The sequence below is a fragment of the Pantherophis guttatus genome, chromosome 3 (genome assembly GCF_059756535.1).
Source record: "Pantherophis guttatus breed Tessera chromosome 3, ASM5975653v1, whole genome shotgun sequence".
NCBI classification, from domain to species: domain Eukaryota; kingdom Metazoa; phylum Chordata; class Lepidosauria; order Squamata; family Colubridae; genus Pantherophis; species Pantherophis guttatus.
The window spans coordinates 70355661-70379711 of record NC_142065.1 but is presented as its reverse complement, the minus strand read 5'-3'; the positions used below and the strand labels follow the sequence as shown (position 1 = coordinate 70379711).

The window sequence follows — 24051 nt, the reverse complement described above, 5'->3', positions numbered from 1 at the left end:
AGCAGGGCTAGCATAAACATCTAAATTCTATGCCAAGGTCTTAGCAGATACACCAAGTTGACTCAATTTATTATTTACTGTTTATTAAAAAAAAAAAATTACATGTATATGAAATCTTAATCTGTTCACCGCCCTGAGTCCTTCGGGAGAAGGGCGGTATAGAAATTCAATCAATCAATCAATCAATCAATCAATCAATCAATCCATAAATATTTTTAACCTGCCCCTTTGGCAAAAATCCATTCTGATCTACATGTATAAATTCATTCAAAACCCTTTTTAATCTCTCTACTATTATCAAAGCATATATTTTATAATCTGCATTCAATAAAGGTATTGATTGGCCTATAATTCTTTATCTGTGTTAAATCTGAATCATCTTTCGGTATAAGAGTAATATTTGCTTCCAACCATGAATTTGGTACTTTTGCTTCTAGCAGAACTTCATTATAAACTTCCAATATAACTGGGACTAATATATCTTGTAATTGTTTATAAAATTCTGCTGGTAGCTCATCGGGCCCTGGCATTTTATTATTCTTTTATCTCTTAATCGCTTCGTTCATTCAACATGGCTTTAACTGTTTCAGGTACTTTAGGAAGTTCAGATTGTTCCAAATATTGTTGTATTCTATTTTCAGGAATTTTCTTCTGATCATATAATTTCCCATAATGCTCTTGTATTATTTTTTTTATCCTCATACTGATAATAAGGGGTCCCTTTCTCATCTATTAGTCGATGTATCAATTCCCCCCCCTCTTTTTTCAGTTTATATGCCAACCATTTCCTAGTTTATTCACATTTTCAAAAAAGTTTTGTTTTACACTTTTGATTTTTTGTGTCAGTTCATCTTTTTCCAATAGATTCATTTTGTGCTTTATTAGATCTATTTGATTTTTCAATTTCTTTTTTTGCAGTTCTTTCTGCAGTTCTGATTCTAATCTTTTATGTTCTTCTTCTAATGTTTTCTTATTTTGTTGTTTCTTGTTTTTCTTCCCCATGTAAGTTATGACTAATTCCTGAGTATACGCTTTAGCAGTATTTGCAAGGAAGTATCTTCTTTCCAGGTCTCTTTTTAAAAAACTCCAGTTCTTTCCCCATACTTTGTATTAATTCCTTATCATGCAGTTCAAAGTCCATCTCAATTTTCTTTTTTGTCCTTTCCATACAACTTTTACAGGATTATGATCTGCCCAGACATTGGGTTCTATTTCTATCTCTTGTACACGTTTTCAATTCTGATGAATCCATACTATATATATTCTAGACCAATATTTATGTCTATTGGAATAGAATGTGTACTGATTTTTCTTGTGGTGTGTTTCTCTCCATACATCTAGGGTTCCTGATTCTTCCATCATTTTTAAAAAGGTTTTAGGGAGTGGGTTTCTAGCTTTTTTACCTGTTTTACTACTCTTATAATCAAGTTCTGTATCTACAATTGCATTGAAATCTCCTACCTCACAGATATTTGCATATTCCAATTCTATAATTTTCTTATGTAGTTTTCCATAGAACTTTGTTTATTATTATTTATTTATTATTATTAGGTGCATATATCGCTATTTATGATTCATCTATTTATGATTCATTGTTACCTCCACCATCAATATTTTCCCATCTTCATCTGCAAAAATTTGTCTAGCCTTTATTGTTTCTTTAATATATAGAACCACCCCCTTTTCTTTTCCTGCGCTAACAAAGAATAACAGTTTCCCAATTCTGGGAGACTCTAATAATTTACTATATTGTTTTTTGATGTGAACCTCTTGAAGACAAATCAAATCTATTTTTTTTAATTTATTAAAAATCCTTTTTCTTTTCGTAGGTGAGTTCAATCCACTTATACTGTGTTTCTCCGAAAATAAGACCCTGTTTTATATTTTTTTGAACCCTGAAATAAGTGCTTGGCCTTATTGCGATGCGCTCAAAAGCCCGATTGGGCTTATTATCAGGGGATGTCTTATTTGGGGGGAAATAGGGTAGTAGTTTTGTTTCTTCTTCCATTGTTTACTTATAGATAGGTTTTGTTGATCTATTGTATCTAATCTATATCTTTTTTCCATCCAAGTCATCAATATTCCCTCAGGTATCAGCCATCTAAAGTTTACTTCATGCTTTATTAGTTGTCTTTTCAAGAATTGATACTGTTTCCTTGTATCTCTTACTCTTCTGGGTATTTGTTTCAAGACTGCTATTTCTCTCCCTTTATATTTCAATGGGGCATCTCTTCCTCTTTGAAGTATTTCTGCTCTTATTGTCTTTGAAAATCTCACATGCACCTCTCTGGGGAGTTTGTGTGCATTCTAAATATATCATATATCCCAGAGAGGACTTCCTGCTTGCTCTCCTCCAACACATCCGCCAACAATTCTGCCATTTTTTTCTCCTCAATGTTCTGAAATCTCAGGAAATATTCTGTTCTGTCCATCTCCAGCATAATTATGGATTGCTCCAGCTCATTATCCACTTTAGTTAATCTGTAATCCATCTCTTCTACTTTATCTGTTTGTTCTATCTTCTCTTCTATTTTCTGAATTCGTTGTTCATTTTCAGTGATTATTTGTTGGATGTTATCTATTTTATCTTCCATCTTTTGTATCCTATCTGCCAGGTCATCATGGTTCTTAGCCATGGCTTCTTGTAATTGTTGAAACATCATTTTCATTTCCATCTGAAAGGTGTTCAATCATTCATTCTGCAGCATACTATCTATAGAGCATTGGCACGCTGGGCTTGATGTGCTGCTGCTGCTGGTGGTGGTGGTGGTGATGCAGATGCATTTTTTTCTCCCTATTTTACTTAAATTTGTATTGCTTGTCATTTTAGTCATTTTAAATAATAAATAAAATATTTTAAATAATAAAATATTTTAAATAATGATTATTTAACAGAGACAATAAATCAATAATCAAACAATCAATAATAAATCAAACAATACGCCATAATACCCAATTTAAAAAATACACCTGAAAAAGTCCAACAATTTCCTTTCTTATTCCCAGTTCTTATTTTCAGACCTTAGGTCAACTTTAACCTTTTTAGCTGTTATATTTCACAAAGCCAAAATATCCATAGTCCAAAGTTCTCTTCAAAAAATTTGTTTTCTTCTTGATAAATTGTAATCCACAAAAGCCCGCCAAACTCCAAAATTGTGTCAAACAGATTATAAATCACCAAATAGGAGAGCTAAAAGAAGGAAGTCTTCACTTGCTTTATAAACAACTTCTGCTATTTTCCAGTTTCAGTTGCTCAGTTTATAAAATCCATATCCATTCAGAGAGCTACAATGTTTAAAAATCACACTGTTTTCACTCTTTCTCTGCAGTTCCCTCTATAAACAGTTCCCAGGTATAGACAGTTTATCTGAATCTTGTAACAATGTTCTTTCAATAAACCACCCAAGGTCAATTGTTTAGCTCACTTTCTTCTTTTACTTTCACTCTAAGAGTTTTTCTTGCCAGTAGGTGTCACTGTTGCTCTATTTCTCTTCTACTCCTCTCCTTGGAGCCCCTAAAAGAAAAAGATTTGGTTTATGTTAAACAAAGTTAAACATAAACCAAATCTTTTTCTTTTAGGGGTTCCAGGCTCCAAATTTAGTATTCCAAAAAGTTAGTACTGTGTTTCTCCAAAAAGACGACCCGCCTTGAAAAGAAGCCCTATCATGTTTTTGAGTGCATGCGATCAAATTAAGCCCCACCCACAAAATTAACCCTAATTAAGATCCTGCCCAGGGGGTGGGGTGAGGGGGTGGGGTGAGGCACACAGATAAAAAAAATAAGCTGGTGTGGGGATGGGGGGTGGAGCTGCCCTGCTTACCAGGCCTCACACACCCCAACACCTGCCTCGCCTTCTTCTGCAGCCACTTGCCGCCACTCACATGCATCGCCCTGGCCTCCATCTCACCTTCAGATGCCTGCTGTAGCTCTATTATCAATCAATCCGGAGCTCTATTATCGGCTGCAGAGGGCTTTCCAGAAGGCATCTGCAGCTGATAACAGAGCTCCGGATCAATCTGGAGCTCTGTTAGCGGCTGCAGATGCCTTCCGGCACGCATCTGAAGGCAAAACAGAGGCTGGGGCGATGTGTGCAAATGGCAGCAAGCGGCCAAAGAATAAGTGGGCCAGCAGTGGGCTCCTGCTGGGTGGGGCTGTCGGCGTCACCGCCACAAGGTGAGTCAATAAGAACCCTCCAAAAAGAAGGCCTAGCTGTTTTTTCGGGGGTCAAAAGAAAATAAGACCCGGACTTCTTTTTGGAGAAACATGGTAGTTCAATAAAATCAATTAATATTATCATTAAGATAGTCAGTCCAATTTTCCTCTTTTAAAACTTATTTCATTCAAATAGTTCACTTTCTTGTCTGGATCTATTTCAGCTTTTGTGCATATTCACCGCTATTTTCAGGGGGTGGAAAGTAAACAAATCCACCCACCCTTTTTTTACAGTTCCACTGTCACTCAAGCCAATTTTTAAACGGGCAAATTTCTCAACAGAACTTGGAAAATTCTCACCCAGTTCAGCCACACTGTTCCTTCTCAATCTTCATTCTTCTCCGATCGGGCTGTCACAGCCTGTGTCAGGCACGCAATGGCCATCTTTTGCTTCCTGCCACTTTGAGAGCTTTTGTCCGGATCAAACAGGGAATCTGCGGCCTCCTTGTGATCTACGGAGTGCTCTCTCTTCTTCACCACCCCTCCAGGGTGGCTTAGGTCCCAAGAGACCCTCTAACTGCTAGCAGGAGGAATTTGGCAAACTTCCATAGAGCCCTATGGAAAGTACACTGTATTGCCGCGACATCAGCTCTGCCTCCCTCTGATTGCTTGGGTGAATGATGAACAACCCGACTCATTTCTCCCAGCAACTACAAAATGATATCAGAGTCAGATTTCATGTGTCTATTTCCTGACATTCAGTGGTCCCCATATATGGTTAGATCACAAAATCCTGCTGTTCAGTCTGGAAATTCTAAGTTTACTCTGAATTCTGTATTAATAGATTTTTTCTAAACTGGGAAAATGGACGTTGTCTTACCTGAACGTCCCTTTTCTGGGCGCTGCGTACACTATCCATCAATGGGTTAACTTCTTCAGCCTTTGGCAATAACTGAGTGAGAGCTCAATTTCCCTTTCCTGTTGCCCTGCCACGCCCCTCAATCCCATGATCCCCAGTCTGAACGAAGTTATAGGAGACCACACCGTGACAGGTAAGGAACATAACTTTAATGAAAACCATCTGCAAACACCAACAACTGTAATGGGCAGAAGCCAACGAAAAGAAAGGGGAGGGTATGGATAGTGTACGCAGCGCCCAGAAAAGGGACGTTCAGGTAAGACAACGTCCATTTTCCTGTGCGCTGCTCCCACTATCCATCAATGGGATATACCCAAGTTTAAACCCCATGGGCGGGAAGTTGAGTGCCTCCAGAGTCCTCCTCTGTCACCACCGTCTGCAGCACCCTGCGGCCGAAGGATGCTTCTGCTGAGCTGTAGGCGTCTATCTTATAGTGACCGATGAAGGGTGTCACCGATGACCAGGTTGCTGCTCTGCAAATATCTGCCACCGACGCCTGCGTTGTCCAGGCCGCCGATGTGGCCGCGCTGCGTGTGGAGTGTGGGAGAATCCTTCCCGGAAGAGGTTTAGCGTTCAGCTCGTACGCCAACACGATGCAGGCCTTAATCCATCTGCTCACCGTGGATGCTGAAATCTTCCGTCCCATGGAGGCCGAGTTGAAGGATACTAAGAGCGCCTCCGTGTGACGGAAGGCCGCTGTCCTGTCAATGTAAATGCGAAGGGCGCGGCGGACATCAAGGGAGTGCCATTGTTGTTCTCTGCTGTTGCGGGGGCAGGGGCAGAAGTCCGGAAGGATGAGTTCCTGGGCACGGTGGAACCAGGAATTCACCTTAGGGATGAAGGTCGGGTCCAGCCGGAGGACCACCGTGGTGTCCCTGAAGATGCAGAGGTCCTTCCGGATTGAGAGAGCTGCTAGCTCCGAGACTCTTCTGGCGGAGGTGACTGCCAGAAGGAAGGCCATCTTGAACGATAGGTGTTTTAGGGACACTGAGCTCAAGGGCTCAAACGGGGGGGCTGTTAAGGCCCGGAGAACTAGCGGGAGGTCCCAGGACGGGTACCGGTGCACTGTGGGGGGGCGCAAGTTCTTGGCGCCGTGAAGGAATCCCTTGATGCGCGGGTGATGGGACAGCGCTTGGTAGGGAGGTGATGCGATGACCGTGGATAGCGCTGCTGTCTGGCGCCTTAGGGTTGCTGGCGCCAGCCCTTTCTCCAGTCCTGACTGCAGGAACTCGAGGATGCTCTGGATTGAAGCCGATGTTGGGTCTTCGTGGTGCTGAGAACACCAGCGGCAGAACGCCTGCCACGAAGCCTCGTAAATGCGGGTCGTTGAGGGCCGTCTGGCAGCCTGGATAGTATTTACTACGCCATCTGATAGTCTATCTCTCTTTAGGATGACCCTCTCAAGTGCCAGACGGTCAATCGTAGCCACTGAGGCTCTGGATGACTGACTGCCCCCTGGCAGAGCTCCAGCTGGTGGGGGGGATCTGCCAGGGTTGCTCCACGGATAACGCCACGAGGTCGGCGTACCACGGTCTTCGAGGCCAATTGGGAGCCACCAGCAGTAGGTCGGCCTCCTCCGCCAGTAGCTTCCGGATGAGACGAGGGATGAGGGGAATCGGTGGAAAGGCGTAGAGCAGGCCCTTGGGCCATCTGCATCCTAGGGCGTCGTGGTCTTCCGCCTGTGCGGATGGGTATCGAGATATGAAGCGAGTTAGCTGGGCGTTGGTCGGGGTCGCGAAGAGGTCCACCTCCGGCATCCCAAAGCGGTCGCTGAGTTCCCGGAACAGGCGTGGGTGTAGCTGCCACTCCGCTGGGTCTATCAGTTCGCGGCTGAGCCAGTCCGCCCTGACATTGGTTGATCCCGAGATATGCTCCGCTTTGATCGAGAGCAGATGAGACTCCGCCCAGGCGAATAGAGCCTCGGACTCGAACATCAGTGTGCGAGACCTCGTGCCGCCTTCCCTGTTGACGTGGGCTTTTGCCGAGATGTTGTCTGTGCGGATCAGAACGTGCTGGCCTTGAACTGCTGTCTGGAATTGCCGTAGTGCCAGCCTGATTGCCCGTAGTTCCAGGAGGTTGATGCTGCTTTGCTGTTCGCTCCTGGACCACTGGCCCTGGGCTACCAGGTGGTGCAGATGGGCACCCCATCCCCGCAGGCTTGCGTCTGTGGTCAGTGTGAGCCTGTCCGGGTCCATGAACTCGCAGCCCTTGAGGAGTGCCGGGGACCTCCACCACTCGAGGGAGAGACGGACCTGAGGTGGTATGGTTACCCTGCGTTTCAGGTTGGTCTTGCCTGCTCTCTGAAAGGGCAGCAGGAACCATTGGAGGGCCCGCGAGTGTCTGCGTGCCCACGGAACGATACCGAAGCAGGAGACCATCTTCCCGAGGAGTGATGCCAGCTGTACCAGGGGCACTCTCCCCCTTTCCGAGACCTGTTGGATTAGGTCTCGAATGCTCAGGATCCTCTCTTGAGAGAGGAAGACTTGGCCTCTGATCGAGTCGATCTCCGCCCCCAGGTGCAGTAGTCGAGAGGATGGCTGTAGCTGGCTTTTCTCGAAGTTGATGGAAAAGCCGTGGTCTTGGAATGCCCTCAGGACTCTTTCCATATCCCTGGTTGCCTGGCTGTGTGACGACGATAGGATCAGAATGTCGTCGAGGTAGCAGAGGAGGCGCACTGGGGTGGCGTGTAGTGTGGCCGCCACCACCGCTACTAGCTTGGTGAAGGTACGAGGCGCCGACGAGAGGCCAAAGGGCATTGCGCGGTACTGGAAGTGCTGACCTGCAAATTCGAATCTCAGGAAGCGCCGGTGGCTGGGGTGGATCGGTACATGCAGATATGCCTCCCGCAGGTCGACTGACTGGAGGAGATCCCCTCTCCTTACGCCCGCTAATATTGTCTTGAGGGAGTGCATTTTGAATCTGCGGTACTTTACCGACCGGTTTAGTCGTTTGAGATTCAGAATGGCTCTCCAGCTTCCCGAGCTTTTGGGCACCAGGAAGAGAGTTGAATAGAAGCCTGCACCCTGCTGGTCGTGAGGCACCGGTTCTATGGCTCGTATCTCCAGCAGGTGTGCGATCTCCTGTGCCAGAAGGTCTCTGAGGTCTTTGGACTGTGGGACCGGGCAACGTACAAAGCGACTGGGTGTAGGACCAGAGAATTCGATGGAGAGCCCCGAAGAGATCGTGCGCTGAATCCACGAGTCCTCCGTTGATTGGGCCCATTGCTGGTGGAAGCGTTGGAGTCTCCCGCCGATGGGGCCCCCGGCCCGGCCGTCACTTCCCCCTTCTGGCGGTTTTGAAACCGGCCCCGCGGAAGGACCGTTTGGCTTGCTGGGGTCGGCCGCGGTCTCGGAACTGAGATCTGTCTTGGTGTCTGCTTGCACTCTGGAATTGGGAGCGTTGTGGCGGGGGTCCCCTCGGCCCTGAGCTGGTCCGAAAGGGCTGCTGGTAAGAGTAAGGTGTGTATCTGCGGTCCTGCCGCCGGTACGCTGATGGGAGCACCTTCCTCTTGTCTTTATCTTCGATCAAGACTGGGTCCAAGGCTGCCCCAAACAAGTCTGGAGCCTTGTACGGGGCTGCGGCTAGCTTCCATTTGGCTTTTAGGTCTGCCTTCCAGGGGCGAAGCCAGAACAGCCTCCTTGCTGTGATGTTCGAGGCCAGAGATCTAGAAGCGAATTTGGCGGAATTCAGGGATGCATCCGCGGCATATTCGGTGGCGGCTAGGATCTTATTCAAATCCTGATGTAGCCTAGCGTCTTCCGGAGGCAGTTTTTCCTGTAGTTGGCGTAGCCAGATGAGGGTGGCTCTGTTGAAAAAGGAGGTCGCCGTTGCCGTCCTGATTGCCCAGGCCGCTGCTTGATGGGACTTACGGAGGGCCCACTCTGTCCTCTTGTCCTCAGCTTTGAGCCCATCTACAGCATCCGTGGACACCATCGATGAGGAAGACAGGGAGGCTACTGGCTGGTCCACCGATGGCAGAGTTAAAAGGTCCTCCAATTCCTGGGCTGAGCAGTAGAGCTTCTTGTCTAGGCTGCTTGGGGTTGTTAGCGAGGCTGGCTGTCCCCAGGGGTTCTGGATCACGTCCGAAAACAGCTGGGGGCATGGGATACAGTCCTTCTCCTGCTTGGAGGACTTGAAGAGCGCATCGTGGGGGCCCGCGGTAGCGGGTTTAGGCGCGGAGGTCTCGCCAGGTACGCCTAAGTTGGTTGTGAGGCGCGCCTTGTGCAGGAGCGACTTGAATAATGCTGGACGGAAGAGGCCCGTAAAAGCCGGAGAATCTGGCATCAGACCTTCGTCCTCTGATAACTCGAAGGTCTCTGGGCCCTCCTCTGCCTGGTCTGAATCCTCTGACGAGGATGACTGGGCATGCGCCTGTTGGTGCTGGGCCGGATGCTGTTGGGGCGCCCCCTGGGCTGGTAGTTGGCGGGGGGCCCCTCCTGCGGCCTGCTGCCAGCCTGCGGCCAGGAAGGAAGACATTGCGGCTGAAAACATGGTCTGGAAGTCTAGCTGGCTGGCTGGTAGGGGTCCCTCTGGGGCACGCAGGCCAGCTGCCGTTGGCGTAAACGTAGCTTCCGCCCCACGGTGGCGCCAGTGAGAAGGGTCCGATAGTGGGGCATCTGGCAATGATCGGGATGCTCCTCTGGGCCGAGGCAGCTGTTGGTTGGGGACAGCTGCCCTCGGGGTTGCCGGTGTTAGTGTCAGCTCGGCCAGACTCGTGATGCCAGGGCCCGCCTCCGCACATACCTGAGGAGAAGGACTAGGGGGCTCGGGCCCTTGAAGAGGTGTTGCCGCTCTCTCCTTCTGTGCCTTCTCGCAGAGGCGTTCTAGGGTCTTATGGCGCCTTGCAGCATCCTTGTCGAGGATCGGGGGGCCTTTTCCCCACGGTCTTTTTGATGTGATGACCGTTTCCTTGAATGCTTTTTAGAGGATCTGGACCCCTTGCGAGGAGGGCTTGTTTCAAGCTCTGGGTCCGAGGAGAGAGGAGAGTCTGACAAGCCCAAGGCTGCCATCTGGCTCTCTCCACAATATGGCTTGCAGTGCTTAAAGGGAAAGGCTTCTGTGCTTGCAGCCGGATGGGGCCCGAAGATCCTCGAATATAAAGCAGCTGGAACCGTTGGGGAGGCCCTATGTAAGGTGTGGGCCTCCAACTGCCAGTAAGGGCGGAGCTACCCTTATCCGGATGCAGCCAAGATGGCGGATCTGGAAATCCCCTGCAATGGAGGGAGCACGTGGCTTGCAATCCGAGGGCTGGGGAAGCTGCGGTCTCACAGCGGTGGCCCGGGGGTCCTACCGCCTGCCGCGCTCAGCCCAGTGCAGCCCCAAGGGCTCTGGCAGCGAAGAGGAGGAGGGGGGAGGCTGATTTCCTCACCGCGCTGCTCTCCTCCGATCCACGTGTGAGCTGCGGTCGCTTCGGGAGGCTGCGGACTCACAGCGGCGGCCCGAAGGTCCTACCGCCTGCCGCGCTCGTTTAAAGTGCTCCGCAGGGCTCCTGGTCGCCGGGGAGGGAGGAGGGAGGGGTAGCTGCCTCACCGCTCTCCGCTCTCTCCCTCGTCGTTCCGTCGGGCGGCTGCTTCGATCGCCGCTCGCGTGGGTGGCTGCCGAGGTTCGCTCTCCCCCCCCCACGCTAAAGCGCCGACGGAGCCTGTGAGGGAAGCGTGGGCGGCCGGAGCAATCGGCGCCGCTCAGCTGTAGAGCTGATCTTCCGCTTGATGCAGGCAGGGAGCCCAAAGAAAAAGACAAGGAAAATAAAGGACTACTCAAAAATAAAATAAAAATCTAGGAAAGGGGAAAAAATGGCTTGAAAGCCTGGAGCTCTAGGAAAACACTTCAGTCTTTGCCAATAACTGAGTGAAGACTGGGGATCATGGGATTGAGGGGCGTGGCAGGGCAACAGGAAAGGGAAATTGAGCTCTCACTCAGTTATTGCCAAAGGCTGAAGAAGTTAACCCATTGATGGATAGTGGGAGCAGCGCACAGGAAAATCTATGGAGATTTTCAATCATCTAGATCATGATTGTCCCAAAAGTGTTTTTTTCAAAAGGCAACTGAATTTTCTTAGATTTTTTTTCCTTTGAAAACCTTTCGCTTCTCATCCAAGAAGCTTCTTCAGTTCTTCAGGAACTAAAAAACAAAACAAACAAAAAAATCCAGTTGCCTTTTGGGAAAAAAAGCACCTTTGGGACTAAACTGGGAAAGAATTATAAAAAAACAAACCCCTTCATTTAAACATTAACCAACCTATAATGGAGTAATTAACAGAATAATAGAGTTGGGAGGTACCTTGGAGGTTTTCTAGTTAAACCCTTCACACAAACAGGAGACCCTATACCATTCTGGAATTAATGGTGGTCCAATCTCTTCTTTAAAACCTCCAGTGATGGAGTACCCACAACTTCTGAAGGCAAGCTGTTCTGGTTAATTATTCTCACGGTCAAGAAATTTCTCCTTAGTTCTAGGTTGGTTATCTCCTTCATTAGTTTCCATCCACTGCTACTTGTCCTGCCTTCTGGTGCTTTGAAAAATAGATTGACGCTCTCTTCTTTGTAGCAGCCCCTCAAATATTGGAACACTGCTATCATGTCACCCCTAGTCCTTCTTTTCACTAGACAAGACATATCCAAATCCTGCAACCATTCTTCATGTTTTAGCCTCCAGACCCCTAATAATCCTTGTTGTTCTTCTCTGCATTCTTCCCAGAGTCTCAACATCTTTTTAATATTGTAGTTGACCAAAACTGGATACAACAGTCCAAGTGTGGTCTTAAAGAATTGACTAAGTAGAACATACTTCACTCTGCATTCACTCTGTATATATGATTAAACCAGCTTAAAATATTACTGTTCTACTGATTAGTCATCTCCACATCATTTCATTCCTGACCCCATCCCTTGTTTATTCTGCATAATGTTTAAATAACTATTCTTACTGTACTAACTTGCTTTTAGGTTTTTCCTCAGTCTTAATTTCCATATTGTCCAAAATATGTTCTTATAGACAAACAGTTAAACAACTTCTTTCAACACTCATTCCTCTCAACAAACACAGTACGACACTTTTTCATCAGTATTTGCACATACTAACATTTCTCTATTTTTCTCATTGTAAGTAAGCATTCCATTTATATAAATTCAACTACAATAGTGAGCAAAATATTGTGAGTCCTCTAAAAGTATTTGTAATCCTATGATTTTGTGACTTAAATTGTGATCAGAACTTCATCTAACTCCTAATAAGAAAGTGATTTTGATAGAACAATGCCCCAAAATAAAGTACTCTGTCATGTTTTTGCTGAATACAGTACACCAATCTTCATGGTCTTTATTGGAAAAAGCATGTGAATTTTAACACTTAGTAACTTTCAGTAGAAATATAACTGATTTTTCTTTAGAAAGTAAACTCTTTTTTGGCCTTTAAATGTAATAGCTGGTAGTACCTCGTTAGCAATGACATCAACTAAACATTTCCTGCACATGTTGATCCTTCTTGTTTTATCAGCTTAAATTATTATAGATCATTCCTGCTTTAACAGTGATATTTATGGGTTGTCTTGCATGACCTGTTCATTTCGTGTCCTGCTGCAACATTTCAATTGAGTTAAGTTCAGAGTTTTGACTTAGCAATTCCAAATTGCAAAATTTCTTCTGCTTCAGCCATTCTGTTATAGCTTTATTTGTGTGTTTAGGGTTATTGTTGTGCTGTATGACCCATATTTGTTTAAGCTTCAGTTCACGGATGGATACCCTGACAATCTGCAGTAGAATTTTCTAGTACAACCCAGAATCCATTGTTCAGTAATTGCAACTATGTGAGTTGTGAGACTCAATGTAAGTTGTGAGACTGCAAACCAACTCTGAAGTATGTGCCATGTTTCAAAATCATGATTCAGTTTTTCTGTTGAAATGAAACGTTTCTTTTCTCACTAATAGGGAAATTATTCAAAGTTCTTTTTTTGTTATAGCTATCTACCGAACATTGTTCCAACAGTCATCACTCCGTGCCTTATTGCCATTAACTCTTTCTTGAGGCCACAGAGAGCTTTTTTGATCAAAGTGTGATTCATTTCCGCAGCTCTGTTACATGGTAAGTGAACTCCAGTGGTGGTAATCAATGTGTTTTTTTCACATGAAAGTTCCCATCAAACTCACACATAATTGACTTTTCAAGACTTGAAACATCTGACATCTGATTATCCTAGGGTTAAATTTAACAGTGTATGGTCACAGACCCAGGGAGTCACATAGTTTGTTTTTTTAAAAAGGTAATGATTATTGACTCAATGTGTTTGATAAAGACATGACACAATGTACTGTTTTATGCTTTGTTTGTTTAACCAGAGTATATTAACAGAATTTAGATGATGCTCTGAGCACAATGTACTCCTCACAGTACTGCAGGATTACAAAGAGTTCTAAATAGTTCACAAACTGTATTTGCTCTAATTTTTGTCATTTATTTATAATTTTCAAGCATGCACACAATTTTACTTCTTAGACACCATTATTTCGGTCTCATACAATTTTCAAATCTGCATTAAACAGTCTATTTAACATTCACTGAAAGTCATTCCTATTCTCAGCCAAAAACATGGCATCATCCACATACAAGCAGCACTTAACATTTACTGCTGTAGCCAAAACACTTCTATTATCATAAATGTTTCTTATATCTCCACCAATACATTAAATAATGAATAGGATTTCACACTTTCTAATCTTACCTTAAAATTTTAATTTTACATTTACATTCTAATCTTATCTTTAAAAATTCCTGACAGTGAGAACAATTACCCAGTGGAATCGTTTGCCTTTAGAAGTTGTAGGTGCTCAATCACTATAGGCTTTTAAGAAGAGAATGAACAGCCCCTTGTCTCAAATCGTATAGTGTCTCCTGCTCGAGCAGGGGATTGGATTAGAAAACCTACAAGTTTCCTTCCAATTCTGTTACTTTGTTCTTTGCTCAATGCTGAACTATTCCTGAAGCATTCTCTTTATTCTCATGCCTGCTTTGCTTCCATTCTACACTACACATTCAGAAAACAACCTTTAATTCCTCATTTCCTCAAATCAATTTGAAATTTAAAACCTATCCACTTTATTCTACATTTTCTCTGCATCAAGTCATATAAAAAACCTGCTCATTACAGATTTCTGTATTATCTGAAGTGCAAAAATCTGGGCTGCACAACCCATACCTGGCATAAAGCTGAAATTTCATTTCCAAAATTTTGCTGTCATCTCTCATACCCTTTTACCAGAGTTCTGCAAGCCCCTTTCCAGACACATATAAGAAACTAATGTTTCTGTTGAATAGGGGAAAAGTAAAAATATTTCAATTATTAAGAATTAATAAAAATCTTTGCACACAATAACTACCGTATATAGTTACTCCATAAAAATACCATATCAAAGTTTTAACATTTCTGCAACTGTATCAATACATTTGTATTATGCTCTCTTTTCTTTTATCAAAACTATGTACTAATATTCTCATTTTGATCATCTAAAAAAGCTCAGTAGAAAGTCAAAAGCCTCCAATATGCATATGGAGAGTAAATGTGGTATTATTTTGGCTAGCATAGCAGCTTCCTAAACTCTTATGTGACATTACATAAAGTAGACAATAATGACAATTACATTAAAAATTTGCCACAAGTACTTATTCTAATTAACCTCATATTCCATATCATAATCTATGATATTAACGTAAGAACTGACTAACAGCCTTATTTCAAGGTTTCTCAGATTATGTAGAAGAAATGTAAGAAGTATTAATTATGAGTTGAAAGGAGCATTTAAATTCTGTACTAAATGTCAGATTATAGTGGCCAAGTCTTGATTGTTGAGTCTTCTTTAAACACAACCAGCGAAGGTGATCCCAACAAAGTTTGGATAATTAGAATTTATCTAATAGTGAAACAGAATTTGTCTTATTTTATTCTGAATCCATTATTTTTTGTTCTGAACCTGAGAATAATACAGAATGTATTTTAGGTGTCTGTGTCACTTCTTTTTACATATTTGAAGAATGTTACCCCATCCAATCCTATCAACCCCAGTTTTATTAAAGTTATACAATCCAAGTGACTTAAAATCATTCTTTATAAGACTTTAAATCATTTCAAGTTAATGGCTTTGCTTTCAGTATCAACTCAACTAATCCCCAAATATCAGAAAAAATAACCTAATCAAGATCTTATAATTAGGTTACATTACAACAAAAATATTTTATTATGATTTCACCAAATTGTCAATTTATGATTCCTTAACACATCAGTTTTCAAATACATTATTGCTATGGACAGAATTTAAATATATCCTTCTTTATAGTGTCCTTGGTGCTCTCTGAGGTCAATTGTTTGCTTGAAGACATTTCATTTCATTGTGGACATCATTAAGTACCCCACAGTTCAACCTTGAGCTACATATATTCTCTTCTACTGGATACTTATTTCTGAAAGTTACATTTCTGATTGTAACACAGAATCTTGTGATTTGTGTTTATTAAATACAGAAAGTTATGAGAAAATATTTCCTGACTTATTTTAACTTCCCGACATAATGATTTCCTAGTAGTCTCCCATCCAAATATTAACCAGATCTCAACCTGTTTAGCTTTTTGAGTTCAGTCAGAGTAGGCTAATTGCTGCCTCCGTTTAAGACTCCTAATTTATATACAAAGATACAAAATACAAGTGAGATTTCTTTTGCTAATTGAGCAGGTCTTGAAAGGGTTAACCTTCTACCAAAAATGTGTGTATTACCCAAGAAGAATAAATAAATCTGCAATACAATTCTATTACAAGTGGATAACATTATTCATGCTGGCACTTGACCTTAGTTATGGTATAATAAATCTTCATTTTTTAAAAGTTGCTTTCTTGCATTAATCTGAAATTTGTTAGATAATGCCATAGTTACATGCATATTTTCCAAATTCTTGTGAGAGTTCAAAGGCACATTTTTAGAAATATATAAGAGCAACCTGACACAGGCATATTTGTTAGGGCTATGCAAAACATTCAAATGAAACATCTCTCCTAAAATTATTAAAGCAACAATCTTCTACAAATGTAGTATAGCTGAAGCCGAAGCTGTTTGTAGCTATCTGCAGGCACAGCTAGCTGCTTTGCTGAAGAGAAAGCACATTGTGAAGCACTTCATTCAAAAGCTTTGCACAGCCCTAATATTTGCCGGGCATGTAATGATCATTAGCAGTGGTCCCTTGAGATCAAACTGCCTTTTAGCATGGAACACACTCTTTTAAATAAAGTTCAGTGTAGTTAATTATAGCAACAATTGTGCATTCTCTAATCAAAGAATATTAATATAAATATTAATATAATCAAAATGAACTTGAATAAAGAACTTATATCTTCTCCAGTTTAGTAAATATTAAAATAAAACATTACCTGGGCTTGCTGATTCAACTGATGGCTGTCCAAAAGAGAAAAAGAAAATATTATTAGTAAAAACACCAATTATAATGTTAAACTTTGTATTTAAATCAAGCATATAATTGTCTAGAAAATGTCTGATTTGTTACAAAAAGAAAAATAAATACATCATGGAAATATTTGCAATCATTATTTTTAGCCATAGGTAAAATACAGGTAGTTGTTTTAGGACACCCCCCCCCAAAGATACTTGTTCCCCTCCCCCACATGGTCAAATGGTTGCATTCTGGGCACCAGTAACTGACCCACATTTACAACCATTATGTGACCGCAATTTATGATGGTTTTGCTGAAAACCGATGTTACTTTCGGTTTTGGCAAAATGCCTCATAGTGAATACATTTGCTTAACAACCAAAAATTCACTTAATGACCATGGTGATTTGCTTAATAACTGCTGCAAAAGGTCATAAATTTGAATTGGGCATGTGATGACTTGCTTTACAACTTTCACAATTTATAATTTAATGGGCAGGCTCCGTTATGGTCATAAGTCAAGGACTACATATAATTAAAGGGGGAAAAAAATCTTACAGGAAAACTAGCAGCAAAGCTCTTAAAATATTATTAGCCTAAAGAAAACTAACAGATATTTCAGGTTTCTAATACCCGAGTACTCATCGGTAACTCAAATTTGTCTAACTGAAACATTACCACTTGGCATGTTAATGGTATTTAATATTGTGTTTATGTCTGGTCTGCCATATTTTATTTTGGTATAACTCGTGAAGATATCCTTTACCTTATCCATTTTTCATGATGAAAAATCTAACAAACCTATATATATATATATATATTTTTTTTATTGAATTTCTATACCGCCCTACTCCCGAAGGACTCAGGGCGGTGCACAGCCATGAAATAAAACACATAGATATACAAAATTTAAAATCGAATAAAATGAATTAAATAAATTTGGCTGAATTAATACCCAATTTAAAATACCCATATTTTAAAATCCATTAAAAATTTAGAATTTACACTTAAAAGGGAGAAGATTTAGGCGAGGCCAGCTTGATGAAACAAAAGCGTCTTCAACTCGCGGCGGAAGGTGCGCAGATCCGGAATCCTCCGTATCTCTGGGGGGAGCTCATTCCAGATCGTCGGTGCCCCCACAGAGAAGGCTCTCCCCCTAGGGGCCGAGAGCCGACATTGTTTGGCCGACGGCACCTGGAGGAGCCCCTCTCTGTGGGGGCGTACTGGTCGGTGGGAGGCTGTTGATGGTAGTAGGCGGTCCCGTAAGTAACCAGGTCCCAAGCCATGGAGCGCTTTAAAGGTGGTAACCAGAACCTTGAAGCGCACCCGGAAGACCACCGGGAGCCAGTGCAGCTCGCGCAGGAGAGGTGTTACATGGGAGCTCCATGTTGCTCCCATAACCACCCGCGCGGCCGCACTCTGCGCCAGTTGGAGCCTCCGGGTGCACCTCAAGGGGAGCCCCATGTAGAGAGCATTACAATAGTCCAGACGAGAGGTGACGAGGGCATGAGTGACTGTGCGTAACGAGTCCCGATCTAGAAAGGGACGCAACTGGCGAATCAGGCGAACCTGATGAAAAATCCTCCCGGTCACGGCCGTCAAGTGCTCTTCTAAAGACAGCCGTGAGTCCAGGAGGACGCCCAAGTTACGAGCCCTTTCCGTGGGGGCCAATGATTCGCCCCCAATAGCCAGCGATGGCGCCAGCTGACTATATCGGGACGTCGGAAACCACAGCCACTCGGTCTTGGATGGGTTGAGCCTGAGCCCGTTTCTCCCCATCCAGATCCGCACGGCCTCCAGGCACTGGGACATCACTTCAAGGGCATCGTTGGGGTGGTCCGGGGTGGAGATGTACAGCTGGGTGTCATCAGCGTACAGATGGTACTTCACCCCGAAACCACGGATGATCTCGCCCAGCGGCTTTACATAAATGTTGAACAGAAGGGGCGAGAGAACCGATCCCTGCGGCACCCCACATATAAGGGGCCTCGGGGTCGATCTCTGCCCCCCTGTCAACACAGACTGCGACCGGTCAGAGAGAAAGGAGGAGAACCACCGTAAAACGGTGCCTCCCACCCCCAACCCTTCCAGCCGGTGCAGCATGATACCATGGTCGATGGTATCAAAAGCCGCTGAGAGGTCTAACAGGACCAGGACAGAGGAACAACCCCTGTCCCGAGCCCTCCAGAGATCATCAACCAACGCGACCAATGCCGTTTCCGTGCTGTACCCAGGCCTGAAGCCCGACTGGAACGGATCTAGATACAACACTTCATCCAGGTACTGGGGTAGCTGTCGCGCAACCACACTCTCAACAACCTTCGCAACGAAGCAAAGGTTGGAGACTGGACGATAATTAGCCAATACTGCCGGGTCCAGGGAAGGCTTCTTGAGGAGAGGCCTCACCACCGCCTCTTTCAAGGCGGCGGGAAAGACACCCTCACCCAACGAAGCATTTATAATCCCCTGGAGCCAGCCTCGCGTCACCTCCCGGGAAGCCAGCACTAACCAGGAGGGACACGGGTCCAACAAACATGTGGTCGCGTTCAATCTACCCAGAATCCTGTCCACGTCATCTGGGGTCACTGGATCAAACTCATCCCAGATAACAGTCTCAAGACCTGTCTCCGTCACCCTCGCTGGATCTATCCCGTCAGAGTCCAGACCTGCCCGAATCTGAGTGATTTTGTCATACAGATATTGAACAAAATCCTCGGCTCTCCCCTCCAAGGGGTCCTCCCGCGCTTCCTGGTGGAGCAGGGAGCGGGTCACCCTAAACAGGGTGGCCGGGCGATTATCTGATGACGCAATAAGAGCAGTAAAATGAGTACATTTTGCTGCTTTTATCGCCACTAGGTAACTCCTAATATAAGATCTTACCAGTGTTCGGTCAGATTCAGAAAGACTAGCCCTCCAACAGCTCTCTAGGCGTCTTTTCCGGCGCTTCATCTCCCTCAGCTCCTCGGTGAACCAAGGAGCCAGGCGAGATCGGCGCCGGGTCAGAGGCCGCAAAGGCACGACTCGATCCAGGGCTCCAGCAGCCGCCCTATCCCAGGCGGCCACTAGGTCCCCAGATGAGGCGTGAGCCAGAACCTCCGGGATTGGCCCAAGCTCCATCTGGAACCTATCAGGTTCCATCAGGCGCCTGGGGCGGTACCATCTTACCGGTTCCGCCTCCCTGCGGTGGGGTGCTGCGGTTCGAAGGTCAAGGCGAAGGAGCGAGTGATCTGACCATGACAAGGGTTCGATGACTATCTCCCCTATCTCGAGATCACTCAACCACTGTCCAGAGACAAAAACCAAGTCCAGTGTGTTTCCCCCAGTGTGCGTAGGGCCATGAATTAGTTGGGTCAGGTCCATGGCCGTCATGGAAGCCATGAACTCCCGAGCCACCTCAGACGCCTCACCCACGGATGGCAGGTTGAAATCCCCCATGACCATAAGTCTGGGGGTATCAACCGCCACCGCGGCAATAACGTTGAGTAGCTCGGGCAGGGCTGCCGCCACGTGGCAGGGAGCCAGGTACGTGATCAGCAAACCCATCTGAACCCCATGGCCCCACTTCACAAGGAGGGACTCACAACCGGCTGTCTGAGGTACAGTGGTCTCCCTCGGCCTAAGGCCTTCTCTAATAATAACCGCTACTCCCCCACCCCTCCCCTGTGACCTTGGCTGATGGAATGCGTGGAAACCTGGTGGGCACATTTCTACCAGAGGGACCCCTCCCTCTGGGCCCAACCAGGTCTCCGTAATACCCGCCAGGTCCGCTCCCCCCTCATAAACAAGATCACAGATGAGGGGGGCTTTATTTACTACAGACCTGGCGTTGCACAACATCAGACGAAGGCCCGGGCCCTGAAGGTCTGTACTACCTGGAGAACGGGTGGAGCCTTGGGGGCCGGAGCACTCTACCGCTTGAAGACAGCGGGTGCGTGCTCCCTTAACATGATATGGCCCCCTGCTCCCGCCATATCTACCCCTCCCACACACAGTACCGATGGTGAAAGCATAGTCTGGACCAGCTCGACCCCCTCCGGATCCCCCACCACCCCCGCCGAACGTCCTGGCCAAGCCCGACTCTCCCCCTAGTGGGTTCTCCCCCAAACCCACAATCCTAATTCCAATCCCACCCCCCTCCCCCCTCCCAGAACCCCTTAAAAGTTTAAACAAGGACAATTTTAAAAAACCCCGCAGCCCCCTCTTTGCGGCATGCCACCTCTCGGGACTCCAGAGCCCGTCATCGAGGTAGGCCCTCGATAGAGTGGAGGGCCAAGCCTGCGAGAGGGGGGAGTCTCGCAGACCAAGAAGCTCCGCTGCTATATCTGTCACAAACACAAAAATTCACCTATCAAATGACATTGTCCCGCCTACTGGACATCTGGAAACTAGCCCTAGTCAACAGAAGAGTCCCAGCCACAAAGATTAACACCAGACCCAAGATAACACATGACACCACCACCAATCATCCTCACCAGATTCAAACCCAAACCCATCCCATAGACGAAATACAACCACTATCCAGAAGCCAGACCACGGCGGCATCACCAGCTGCTGCACCTCCCCTCTGATCCCCACACAAAGCAAACTGACACACGTCATGAACACATGGCAAGACCTCAAACTCGGAGCCAAACCAAAGCCCAGGATGTGGCATCACAGCCATCTGCTCAGGACATTACATCAAAAAACTCAGGATATCACAATACTAGAACTCAGGATATTAACACATAGCCCATTACCCAGGTCGTTAAAACACAAAAGACTAATGGACACACATCAAGGGCCTCACCCACACAGGATGTTACAAAACATCTGACTAAACTGCAAACATCAACTAATCAAGATGTAACAGCACTGGCAGCCAACCCACTCATGGCAACAGAGCCAGCACCCCACACCTCCCCACCAGTATTTATAGAGAGACGGCAGCTCCGATCACGCTTTCCTCGCACAGGCATGAAGCCAAGGACACCAGCCTGAAGATGACGAGTGACACCTCGTCGAAACGTCACCAAGATACTCTCAATCTTACATGGGAAAAGACCCGAATACACCAATACTTGCATACCTCTACCCGTGAAAATCTACGAAAATAAATATAGATAGATAGATAGATAGATAGATAGATAGATAGATAGATAGATAGATATAATACACACACACATATACATATATTAGGTGGGTGGGTAGATAGATAGATAGATAGAATATATGTGTATAATATTTCAAAGTTTCTGAATAATATTGTTTACGTCAAGAATGGGAAAACAGGGGCCCAGGCAGTTCAAAATAAAGTTTTATTGAAAGCTTAAGCTCTCTTCAAGAATCTGAGTTACTAACAGTCAAAGCAAATTGGTGGTAGATAACAGTCAATGGAATTCAAAGTGGGCTGGACTCTTGTGGGTGTGAAGGGACTAGAGCCTGATGACGCATTTTACTCCTGCTTTGGGCTCAGCCTGGTAATTTCCTATGGTTTAATTTAGAATATATGATATATCCATGGATGATTTTAATTTGTTTTCTGATAATTATCAATATTTATTTACTGTATTTTAAACCATATAATTTAAGTGATTCCCAGTGTACAAACTATTAACTATAAACATATAATAAAACCTAGAAATAAAATTGTAACAAATATATCAGTGTAATATAGCAATAAAATGACACAAAGATACACTTGATACCAACACCACTTAATAAGTGCAAAAAAATAGACTTCAGAGGCCCTCCAGAAAAGCTGTCTTCACAGATCTATGAAAGATTGGATTGTATGCTGACTAGAACATAGGTACAAGAATATTCCATAATTGGAGACTGCCAAAGAAAAGATTTTTCTGCCCCCCTGCCAAATTCCCTTTCTCTCTTATATGTGGACAACCCTAAGCAACCTGTCCTTGAGTAAGTATATATTAAGGAGTTTATAGTTTCCAAGATCAGTAATTAATATCAAATCCTTAACAGCAGAACACAATCAGAAAGCATGAATCACACTAAGTTTCTTTAATTAGACCTACTGTTAGAAAACAAGGAGACTCTTCTGGTGAGCACCATAGTGAAATGCTGCTGGATGTAAGTTGCCAAAATCTCTCTGGAGAAAGTAGAGATCTCAAGATTACCCACATTTACTCCCCACAGCTCATTTTTGGTGAGCAGATGGCAGGAACTGTGTTTTTGTGATCAACGTATGACTGACTAAGGAGTTCATAGAATTTATAGCGGCTAATGCAGTCTATATATAACTACTTTAGGTTCAACTGAGGTTCACTCTTAATAATTTTAAATTTATTTTATTGTTTGCTTAAGGATTGAGAACCTTTAGATAGGCAGGTCTTAGTAAAATCACTGAGTGAGTTTTGTTCAATCCTTCAAAAAATAAGTTTTAACTACAAGTTCAAAGATTTGTAAAAAAAAAAATTGGTGGGAGACTACAGCAAAAGGATGTTTAGTATTGACTTTAGAAAGTTTTTAGCAAACATACAAACAAAATACAAATGGACTTAAGACTTTGAAGTTAATTAAAAGGATCTTTCCCATGGGAAAATGTCTATATAATGTATTTTTCGGAGTATAAGACGCACCAGAGTATAAGACGCACCTTAGTTTTTGGGCAGGAAAATAAGAAAAAGGCTGATTGGCAGGTGGATTGGCCTCCCGGAATACCCCCAATCAGCTGTTCCCAGAGATGAAGTTTAGCAACAGGTTCCTTGGTTGTGAGCTCTGTGCCTTGCTTTTTTTCCTGCCTCTGAAACTTCTGAAACTCCATTTCAGAAAAAACTTTTTTTCCTGCCTCTGAAAGCCTCTGAAACAGAGCTTCAGAAAAAAAGCCTCTGAAGCTCTGTTTGGGGGGTTCTTTTCTAGGGCTTCTTTTCTGAAGCTTCTTTTCTGATGCTTTTTTCAGCCTCTGAAACCTCCATTTGAGAAGCTGGGCAGGGCTACATTTGGAATATAAGACGCACCCAGATTTTCACTCTCTTTTTTGGGGGGAAAAAGTGCATCTTATATTCTGAAAAAATATGGTATTTAGATAAAACTGATAACTTTGAAGGTTGAACACTAGTGGACACTTTAAGAGAGATCTACAATGAATGGTTTTCAGGAAGTTATTTACTATTACTGAAGAATTAGAAGATGGTATTGAAGAGGAACAAGGCCACTTAATAAAATTGTAATTGATTTGAAGGTGGATTAAAAATGATAGCCTATAAGAAAGAGATGGAAATAGTAAATTTACAAATGAAACTAAATTATGATTTAATAAGTGAAAAAGACATACACATATTAAATCAGAAGAATGCTGTGGATTATTCCTCTACATTGGATTTACAAAAGGGACTTGTTGAAGTTGCCAAGGATTTTCTAAAAAGAGACAGTAAGAATATGAACAGTGGTGAATAACATCTTTCTACTAGAATTACAAAGGGACTTGAAAGGATATGAGGGATTCTGAGAGAAGAGACAAAGTATCAAAAGGGGATGTTAGAACTCTGAGAGATCTAAAGATTGTTGGGAGAAAGAAGAATATAAAATCGGTTTATTTGATTGACATTAAA

The 24051-nt window shown here is 44.2% G+C and overlaps 1 protein-coding gene across 3 annotated transcripts in view; it reads right to left on the bottom strand.

Annotated features, from left to right (window-relative positions):
* Positions 1–24051, bottom strand: part of MIER1 (MIER1 transcriptional regulator) — an 81241-nt gene that overhangs the window by 45763 nt on the left and 11427 nt on the right. For all 3 annotated transcript variants that reach the window (XM_034433252.2, XM_034433251.2, XM_087891093.1), the window contains exon 2: positions 16479–16503. In XM_034433252.2, the coding sequence (XP_034289143.2) occupies positions 16479–16503 (25 nt within the window). The remainder of the gene's footprint in view (positions 1–16478; positions 16504–24051) is intronic.